Source organism: Bison bison, unplaced genomic scaffold, assembly GCF_000754665.1.
Source record: "Bison bison bison isolate TAMUID 2011002044 unplaced genomic scaffold, Bison_UMD1.0 scf7180017860360, whole genome shotgun sequence".
NCBI classification, from domain to species: Eukaryota; Metazoa; Chordata; class Mammalia; order Artiodactyla; family Bovidae; genus Bison; species Bison bison.
In genome coordinates this window covers 393,905-404,949 of record NW_011490932.1, presented here as the reverse complement: position 1 = coordinate 404,949, position 11,045 = coordinate 393,905, and the positions used below count along the sequence as shown (strand labels likewise).

General features: G+C 36.9%; 1 protein-coding gene across 2 annotated transcripts in view; it reads left to right on the top strand.

The window, feature by feature from the left end:
• Nucleotides 1–11,045, top strand: part of PIBF1 (progesterone immunomodulatory binding factor 1) — a 231,558-nt gene that overhangs the window by 52,571 nt on the left and 167,942 nt on the right. For both annotated transcript variants that reach the window (XM_010831994.1, XM_010831989.1), the window contains exons 7-9: nucleotides 1,656–1,764; nucleotides 2,222–2,403; nucleotides 3,599–3,724. In XM_010831994.1, coding sequence (XP_010830296.1) covers nucleotides 1,656–1,764; nucleotides 2,222–2,403; nucleotides 3,599–3,724 — 417 coding nt within the window. The remainder of the gene's footprint in view (nucleotides 1–1,655; nucleotides 1,765–2,221; nucleotides 2,404–3,598; nucleotides 3,725–11,045) is intronic.

The following is an 11,045-nucleotide window of genomic DNA, read 5'->3' as shown; positions in this document are numbered from 1 at the left end:
AATTTAATTTTATTTTTATTATTTTTTAAATTTTATTTTATTTTTAAACTTTACAATATTGTATTAGTTTTGCCAAATATCGAAATGAATCCGCCACAGGTATACCTGTGTTCCCCATCCTGAACCCTCCTCCCTCCTCCCTGTCTCTACCCTCCCTCTGGGTCGTCCCAGTGCACCAGCCCCAAGCATCCAGTATTGTGCATTGAATCTGGACTGGCGACTCGTTTCATACATGATATTATACATGTTTCAATGCCATTCTCCCAAATCTCCCCACCCTCTCCCTCTCCCACAGAGTCCATAAGACTGATCTGTACATCAGTGTCTCTTTGACAGTAGCATGGAAAACAGATTATAAAAAAAAGAAAATAGATTATAATTTATGTCTATAATGTAATTCTGTGTAATAATTAAATTAGATCTGAATGTATATATTTGCTCGCTCAATTGCTTCAGTCATGTCCAACTCTTTGCTACCTCATGAACTGTGGCCCACCAGGCTCCTCTGTCCATGGGATTCTCCAGGCAAGAATACTGGAGTGGGTTGCCATTTCATTCTCCAGGAGATCTTCCCTACCCAGGGATCAAACCCACATCTCTTTATATCTCTTGCACTGGCAGGCGGGTTCTTTACCTCTAGTGCCACCTGGGAAGCCCCTAATGTGTACATGGATAAGTCAAACACATTTAATTTTAAGAAGCAAAATGCATATGCCCATCTTTCTTTTTTACACTAAAAAATCATAGCAAAAGTCATTACCTTGTGAGAATAAAAACATTTGTATGTAAAGACATAAAACACTTAACATGAACCAGAGTGTTAATACTGATAGTCATCTTTAGTTAGTGGGTTTATGGGTGATTGTTACTTTTTAACTTGTGCTTTGCTCAAGTATAAATACACTATTTTGTTAAGCAGAAAAAATCTTAGAAGTCATCTTTCTAAATGAGTTATTGAAAATCTAATGAAAAGAAAAACAATTTTTAATAGCTCTCCCATGGAAACACCAGGAGAGTAGCTGAAATAAAGGGCAAAGGAACTGATTCTGACTATAGAAGACAAATTAAGAAATAGTAAATCTGTTTCTCTGCTCATTTTTTAAGATACCTGTTTGTAGGTTTGGTCCAGTTCTTAGTTTTGCTGTGTTGGGGAAAGAGCTCCTCTGAGAATGGAAATTAGAATTTCTGGGTAATCATGAACAATTTGTGAATGAAGCAGTCACAAGAATGCCTGCCTGTGTATCAGCAACACAATCTGAGTAATGAGTGAAGGGCTTTTGAGCCTAAGAACTGAAAGCCTAGAGCCATGTTTAAATTCTTTAAAAGTTTTGACTTCCAGATTAGATTGAAGATGATTAGTGAAAAGACACCAGAGTATACCTTTAAAAGTTTTATTGTTTACTTTTGTCAGTGTAGCTTACATATTTATTTTTTACAGATAATAAATTTATATTTATCTGAGCAAGATCTCAGAGAGTCTCCTAAATTTGAAAAGCAGATACTTTATTGTTCACAGAATGACACTGAAGGATCTCTGTTCAGTTTCCTGAAATATAATCAACCCTTTTTAAATGCTTGTTATAAAAAGAGGTGTAAAATTTACATATGTACTTGAGTTCTAGTTTACTAAAAACAAGTGTATTTGAATTTTATAGTGAGCGAGATGCACTTGAACAGGAAGCAACTGACTTAAGGAGAAAATATGAAATACTTGAAGCCTCTCACATAACTCAAGCTAAAGAAAGAAGTGAATTATCAAAAGAGGTAAGCTTATAGAGTCACTGTTTGTTTTTTTAATATTTATTTATTTGGCTGCACTGAGTCTTCACTGAGGCACGTGGGATCTGTATTGTGTCACGGTCATGCGGGATCTTTGTTCCGTCGCATGTGGAGTCTTAGTTCCCTGACCCTGCATCCCTGCCTTGCAGGGTGGGTCCTTTAACCACTGGACCACCAGGGAAGTCCCGAGTCACTGGTTTTTTATTGTACAGTGATTGTGGACATAGCCCAGGGCAAGAATTGTGAGAGGGAAATTGTTTCTTTTTTGATGTAGTTGCTGGAAAGAAGGGACTTTTTAGTAGCTGTGTTTAGATGGAAAATTTCATGGTAAGAATTAGCCTCTTTATGTGTTGAGCACAAGCACAAATGAAAGAACTCATTCAGTAAACCTTGAAAAGTAAGATGACATTGCTCTGGACACTCTGTCTCTGCCTGTGTATAGGTAGCCACCTTGCAGCAGACTGTTACTTTGCTGCAAAAGGATAAAGAATATCTCAACCGCCAAAACATGGAGCTTAGTGTTCGCTGTGCCCACGAAGAGGATCGTCTTGAAAGACTTCAAGCTCAACTTGAAGAAACCAAAAAGGCTAGAGAAGAGATGTATGAAAAATACGTAACATCCAGGCAAGATTTACGTTATTTTCCATATAAATAGATATAAACCAAACAATCTTCTTTAGGGAACTCCTGGCTTTGGGGACAAATAGTGATTTGTTGGTAAGGTTTATAGGATAATGTTAAGATAATTGTTTTTGTTTCTCTACAAGATACTCATATTCTGATTTTTTTCTTAAGACATTTTGTTTTTTTCCAAAGGCCTGTTTCTTTTAGGTAGGGATATATACACTGTTACTGTTTTTATTAATTTTTTTTTATGATATAATCTTTTTAGCTCCCAATGACTAAGATCTCTGTTTAAGTGTTTTAAGAAAGTATTTATATACTTTTATATATTTAGTGTTAGTTGCTCAGTCATGTCCAACTCTTTGTAGCCCCATGGAATATAGACTGCCAGGCTTCTCTGTCCATGGGATTTCCCAGCAAGAATCCAGGAGTAGGTTGCCGTTTCCTGCTCCAGGGGATCTTCCTGACCCAGAGATAGAACCAAGGACTCCTGCATTGCAGACAGATTCTTTACCATCTGAGACACTATATGTTTATATGCCTCATATATATCTCTTCAGAAGGTATTTATTTTCTCAGCATTTTTGTGAGCATTTCAAAAACTAAAATTTTAAATTTTATCCTTTAAGACTTCATATATTTGTAACATTTTTCTCAGCTTGTGGTATTTTTCATCAGTTTGTGCTTCTGCTAATACCCTATGTAATGCTTTGTGACTTTGCTAAGAGATCACAGTGGCTGAGGTTGTTGTGCTTAGAAGGAAAGTTTTTGTCAAGAGTCCACGAGGGTCTTTTTTTTTTTTTAAGATTGTCCCCTAATATGCACCACATCAGATTATTATTTCTAAATGAAGTGCATTCCACAATGCATTGGTTTAAAAGTCTTTGGCCATATGCATTAAAAACTATTAGTAAAATATTTTTGAAGATGAATAATTATCCAACATAAACTAACTTTTTTTATAGTAATTAGCTTTTGGGGCAATATGTTTAAAAGGAAATCTTAGATGGAACTACTTTGAAACAGTATTTTTAGGAATTATAGAACTTTATATCTAATACTGTTTTTTTAAGGAACAGTGTATGTAGAGCATATTTGATGTAAGGTATTAAAATCTTATATGAAGGGCAAAGACCTATTTCTTTTACCAAAAAAAAAAATAATAATAATGGATATTCCTTTTGACTCCTTTCAGAGACCGTTATAAAACAGAATATGAAAATAAACTACATGATGAACTGGAACAGATCAAATTGAAAACTAATCAAGAAATCGATCAACTCCGAAGTGCCTCTAGGGAAATGTATGAACGGGAAAACAGGTAAAAAAAGAAAAGTAGGACATTTCTGTGATATTTTATTGGTGTTTCAAGCTTATAGTTTTATTGAAATTAAACTTTAGTTCATGATGTAGTGTCTTTTTTAATATGTTAGAGAAAGTTTGTCATAAATCTAAATCTAAGTATAATGGAATATTAAAGTTCTCAGGCCTTTGATAACTAGCTTACAACAGGGTTTGTCAGACATTAGGCCTGTTTATTCTGTTATTCCTATTATCTTTTTATTACCCTGTTAACTTGTCCTTTTGCCTTTATATCAGCTCCAGATAAGGACAGAAATGAAAAGGAAATTAGAACTAAGAGATACTAGTTCTTCCTATAACATGCCAGTGATTTCTCCAGGAAATTTCAAAGACTGGAATAATAATAAGAAATATTGCTTATGCCTCGTTTAGCTGCTGGACCTAAAAGAAATCATATTTTTAGATAATCTTAAAGAAGGATAGTTTTTTTTCATGCAGTTACTTTTAGATCAGCATATATCAGGTTTCCTTAGTGATTAGCAGTATCAGGGGAAAATAAATGCTACTTATTTCAATAGCAGTTATTTTTATATACCATCATTATGATTCAGATGGCTTTTCAGAGTTGACATTTAGAGGGAAATTTATTTGGAAATTAATTGACATAGTAGTTTATTAACACTGACTTGAGTGTATTTGATCTTTACCAATAAGCAAGTCTTTAAATCAGACTCTGGTTGGTATTAGAGAAGTTTACACTTGAACTCTCAGAACAATAAATTTATTTATTTAGCAAATATTTACTAACCATGTACTGATACATGTCATGAGCCATAGATACACTGGTGACCTTTGCCTTCACAAAGCTGGCAGTCTAATGGAGAAATAAAGGAACAGTGAGCAAAAGTATGATGATAATAGAGCAAAGGGCAGGATACTCAGAATGAGACCACATAGACTCAAGGTGTATCTAACTGAGCGCTGGCAGGAATTGGGGAAGGTTACATGGAGGGAGAAATGCGTATGCTAACATCTGCATGGTGACTAAGAGTAAGACTGTCAGTTATGGAAGGGAAGGAAACTAGGCGCACTAATGCATACCCTGGAGACAAGTCAAAATGAAGTTTTTGGAAAAACTGCAAATAATTCAGTATGGTTAGCCCATAGACTGAGAAGCAGTGAGTTGTAAGAAATGAAGCAGAAGAGGGAAGTGGGTCCTAATTATGCATTTGAGCCATTGTCTAACATCGTAAACAGTTAAAAGATTTTGAGACTATGCATGATATGATCTGACTTTATATAAAAATCCATTCTGTGATGTGGAGGAAGATTGAGGGTGTATAAGCTATAGACCAGAGAAGGCAATGGCACCCCACTCCAGTACTCTTGCCTGGAAAATCCCATGGACAGGGGAGTCTGGTAGGCTGTAGTTCATGGGGTTGCTACGTCGGACACAACTGAGCGACTTCACTTTCACTTTTCACTTTCATGCACTGGAGAAGGAAATGGCAGCCCACTTCAGTGTTCTTGCCTGGAGAACCCAGGGATGGGGGAGCCTGGTGGGCTGCCGTCTATGGGATCTCACAGAGTCGGATACGACTGAAGTGACTTTGCAGCAAGCTATAGACAAAGAGGCCTCTTTTAGAGATTGCTTCCCTTACCAAGGTGGGAAGTAATGTTAGAACTACAATAGTAGCAGCAGAGATGGGGAGGATGGGGCCAGACTGGGAAAAATGCTCAGGGGGTAGAACTAAGCTAACTGGATAGATAGGAGGATGTGGTGACTAGATTGGACTGGGGAATGAGAAGGATGTCACTAGGTTCTTGATTGGGCAGCTGTGGGGACAGTGATGCAGTCTTTAAAGCATCAGAAAAATACATGGCTTTACCTGAGAAACATGACAAATTTAGTTTAGTTTCATTAAGTGTCTGTGACATGTGTAAATAGAAAAATTAACTATATGCATAAGGTCTGAATCTTAGAAGAAAGATCCAGACATGTGCTAAACCTATGGCATAGGTAATGCTACTGTTCTCTTTTACAAATAAGTACTTTTAGTCCTGTAACTCAGTTCTGTTATGGATTTTGTAATAAAGGCTTTTATTGGTCAACTTAAAAATTTGAAAATTTATGGGATTGTTTCTGTGATAAACATGCATGATTACTTCCAAATAGTGCACATAGCCACATAAACCTTAGTATGTAGTCATTTTGAGAATGTACTAATTTTTTAGTTTTTGTTGTTGTTATTGGTGGTGGTGGTAATTTTTGTTTTTTCTCAAGTCTTTTAAAATACAGCTCATGTATTTGTAATTTGTATTTACAAATTACAAATGCAATTTACAAATTGTATTTACAAATTTACATGCATTTACAAGTTGATGTAAACTAGCCCCTCTTCTCTAAAATGATTGGTAGCAGTAGGTTGGGAAACAGATGATGGAACCATTTCTGGAAGCAGGGAAATTGAACAGGTTTCCTTTTCCCCTATGTTCTGACTCCATAGCCACGTCAAAGTGGATGCCACCTAGTCAAGGAGTTCCTGAGGTTGGGGCTGAAAGTGAAAGTGAAGTCACTCAGTTGTATCCAACTCTTTGGGACCCTGTGGACTGTAGCCTACCAGGCCTCTCCATCCATGGGATTCTCCAGGCAAGAATATTGGAGTGGGTTGCCATTTCCTTCTCCAGGGGATCTTCCCAACCCAGGGATCGAACCCAGATCTCCTGCATTGCAGGCCAGGGAAGCCCTAGAAACCCCAGCCAGCCATCAGGATGACTGCATGATAGTGAATCTAGGGTGGACGGTTGCCACCAGATGGAGCCAGACTTCAGCGTGGGCCCCCAGCCAGCTGTGATACAGGCTCACCTGTATCATTTTATTAACTTTACAATAATCTAATCCTATGTTTTATGTGGCTGAATTCTTTTGAATCCCAGTTTCCTCATTCTGGCAGGATTTAACTGTAGTTAGAGCTTACATCCCACTTGTCTTTCACAAGGTAAAAATAAATTGTAAATTATTTCCTTTGAAACTTAAAATAATTAAGGAAAGGGTTTTAGTGTTCCTTGTTATGAAACATGAGATCCAGAAAACACAAGAGTACTCATTTAGGTGTTTTTGTGTCTGAGCAAATTGATCACTTGCTCTGGACTTAGATGTTTATGGTGATTACTTTTACTTCCTCAAAGTGTGCTGTTACAATATGAATTAAAATGGGAAAAGTACTTACAATTGCATATATGTACTTAGTCTCCTTGCCTCTTGGGCAATGAGCATTTTTAGGAGAAAGTTAAGTAAGATTAAAGAAATATGTTTTGCTTTTGGTTTTTTTTCTATGCAGTGGGGGATATTATAAGAGAGTGCCTTTTTAAAGACTTAAATATAAATCATGACACCATAAAACCCCTAGAAGAGAAATACGCAAAATATTCTCTAACATAAGTCATAGCAATCAGTCTCTCAAGTCAATAGACATAAAAGCAAAAATAAACAAATGAACCTAACATACATATAAACTTGTGCATAACAAAGGAAACCATAAACAAAATGAAAAAATGGCATATAGAATGGGAGAAAATATTTGCATACAATACAACAAAGGCTTCATTTCCAAAATATACAAATAGTTCGTATAACCTAATAACAAAAAAGCAAACAACCCAATCAAATAATGAGCAGAAGACCTAAATAGACATTTATCCAAAGATTGCCAATAGATACATGAAAAGATGCTCAACATGTCTAATTATTAGAGAAATGCACATCAAAACTACAGTGAAGCGTCACTTCACACCAGTCAGAATGGCCATCATTAAAAAGTCTAAAAATAACAAAAATGATGGAAAGGGTGTGGAGAAAAGGGAACCTCCTACATTGTTGGTGGGAATGTAAATTGGTTGCACCCACTATGGAAAACAGAATGGAGATTCCTTTAAAATCTAAAAACAGTTGCTATATGAATCAGCTTTCCTACTCCTGGGCATATATTTGGAGAAAACATGATAATTGAAAAAGATATGTGCACCCACGTGTTCATAGCAGTCCTACAGTGAAGTAGTACTCAGCCGAAAAAGAATGAAACAGTGCCCCGTATTGCAGCATCATGGATGGACCTAAGGATTATCATATTAAGTGAAGTAAGGCACACAGACAAAGATGAATACTGTATGACATCAGGTATATGTAGATTCTAAAATATAATACAAATGAACTTGTTTACAGTACAGAAACATTCTCACAGACATAGAAAATAAACTTAGGGTTACCAGAGAGGGGCAGGGATAAATTAGGAATTTAGGATTAACAGATGCAAACTACTCTATAAAAGAAACAAGATCCTACTGTATATTACAGGGTACTATATTCAGTATCCTGTAATAAGCCATAATGGTAAAGAATCAACCTGCCAATGCAGGAAATGTGAGTTTGATTCCTGAGTTGGGAAGATCGCCTGGAGAAGGAAATGGCAACCCACTTGAGTATTCTTGCCTGAAAAACTCCATGGACAGAGGAGCCTGGCAGGCTGCAGTCCATGGAGTCACAAAAGAGTCGGGCACAACTGAGTGACTAGACAGCAACAACAGTGAACCATAATGGGGAAAAAAATAGGTACTGAAGGGTTGAGATTTAATGAAGGAATTTTGCTACTTTAATAAAGAGAAAGAGTGCCTTTTATTTTCTCTTAGATGTAAAAGAAAGATGGAATTCATTCCATCCAATCTTGATCTGCGTCTGCAGTCAAGCATACCAGTAGTTTGTGAAGTTAAGGGGTTGAGAGGCAAGAGGAAGAGAAAATAAGAGATAAAGACTTAAGAAATGGCTGAGATAAGCAAAAAGAGAACTTATGTATTTGGGTACATCTAAAACTCCAGTACTTTGGCCACCTGATGTGAAGAGCTGACTCATTTGAAAAGACCCTGATGCTGGGGAAGATTGAGGGCAGGAGGAGAAGGGGATGACAGAGGATAAGATGGTTGGATGGCATCACCGACTCAATGGACATGGGTTTGGGTGGACTCCGGGAGTTGGTGACGGACAAAAGGAGGCCTGGCGTGCTGCCGTTCATGGGGTCGCAAAGAGTTGGACACAACTGAGCGACTGAACTGAACTGAAAATACTTTATTTGGAATTATAGTGTGTATGCATGCTTTAGCTCAGTCTAGGAGTTAGGTTTCTTATCTTTTTCTGGACTTTTTTCTTCTTTAAAATGATATCTGGGAGCTATGTGAAATAATGAGTGAAACTCACTCTGGTGGTGAGATTTATTATATAAAAAACTTCTTATTTAGTAGGACCCTCTTGTACATTTGGAAGAAAAACATTATTCCCTGAACAGGGAGTATAGTGTGAGAGAGATTTGGAATGAGACAAATTCTGGCTGTACAACTTTATTAGCTGAGTGAATATGTCACTTAATATCACTGAAGTTTAATTTTTTGTTTTATAAAATGAGCTAGTATATTTCACAGTGAGATCTGTAAGTTCTAAATGAGATAAAATATGTAAAAATATAAATTATAAAGCTGTATATAAATGGTATTTAGGTACCTTTTATTTGTAAGAAATGCTTAAAAATTTTCTTTTATCCATTATGTTTACAATTTAAGTAAAATGAGCATTATATAAAAGAAAACTGGTAACATTTTGGAATTGTTTGCATGCCTGTGTGCTCAGTTGCCAAGTCCTATTTGACTGTTTGCAACCCCATGGTCTGTGGCCCACCAAACTCCTCTGTCCATGAGATTCTCTAAGCAAGAATACTGGAGTAGGCAGCCATTCCCTTCTCCAGGGGATCTTCCTGACCCAGAGATCAAACCCAGGTCTCCTGCATTGGCGGCAAGTTCTTCACCATCTGAGCCACCAGGGAAGCCCTGGAATTGTTTATCATCACTAAAAGGCAGTATTACAAAATATATAATTATTCTTAAGTATTGATTTCCATGGCGTTTAACCATTTTTGTTAACTGAGACAATATAAGCATAGAGGGTCTGCATGCCATTTGTTTCAGTCTAAATTTCTGCATTAAATGGCTGGCTTATGTTGATTAATATTGTGAAATGGTGAAATAAGAGGAGATAAATTCAGCTGATTAAGTTTTTCCAGAACGTAAAACTGGTTCATTATTATAGTCTCATTATTATAACCACAGAAAGAGCTATACGCATAGTAATACTGTAAAAAAGAGTTGAGTAAAGAAGAGTTTGTGAGAGATGCTCATTATACTCTTTTTTCTGCATAGAAAAATATGAAAATGCAAATTGCTCTGCAGTTATTTAAAAGGGGGAAGGCAGTAGGGAAAAGGAGATCAAAATTATGCTTTTAAATGTAACAATTAGTATTGCTTTAGTGATTTTATTTTCCCACCATATCACTGAAAACCATCTTGACCACAATTTTATCATCTTCCAAAGTACTCAAGAAGAAATTAAAGAAATAAAAAACTTAAGTTTTGCGTAGAATCTCAGAGTGATATTAAGCACCTTTGAATCTTGAATCTGTTTATTTACAAAAGTTAGTTGAGTATACATAACACATTACAATAGGTGAATTGCAACTAGTGTACAGGGATTTCATTCATGATTTGAGAAGTGTATGCCCTCATTAGCACTTAAACAAGCATACTTCTTTCACTCATATCTTAACAGATATCTGTATGTGGGGTTGGAGTGGGGGAAGTGTGCCACAGGACAAGGGGATCTTCCCAGCAGGGATTGAACCCATGCTCCCTGCAATGGGAACATGGAGTCTTGGGCACAGAGTCTTAAACCACTGGACTGCCAGAGATGCCCTGTATATTTTTAAAGTTCTTTTATGAAAACACTTAACCATATTCATACTGTCTTTGCAGTTAGACTATTTTGAAAATATGTGGCTTTACAGATAACTGGGCTCCAAAATCACTGCAGGTGGTGACTGCAGCCATGAAATTAAAAGACGCTTACTCCTGGGAAGGAAAGTTGTGACCAACCTAGATGGCATATTCAAAAGCAGAGACATTACTTTGCCAACAAAGGTTCGTCTAGTCAAGGCTATGGTTTTTTCAGTAGTCATATGTGGATGTGAGAGTTGGAATGTGAAGAAAGCTGAGCACCGAAGAATTGATGCTTTTGAACTGTGGTGTTGGAGAAGACTCTTGAGAGTCCCTTGGACTGCAAGGAGATCCAACCAGTCCATTCTGAAGGAGATCAGCCCTGGGATTTCTTTGGAAGGAATGATGCTAAAGCTGAAACTGCAGTACTTTGGCCACCTCATGCAAAGAGTTGACTCATTGGAAAAGACTCTGATGCTGGGAGGGATTGGGGGCAGGAGGAGAAGGGGACAGCAGAGGATGAGATGGCT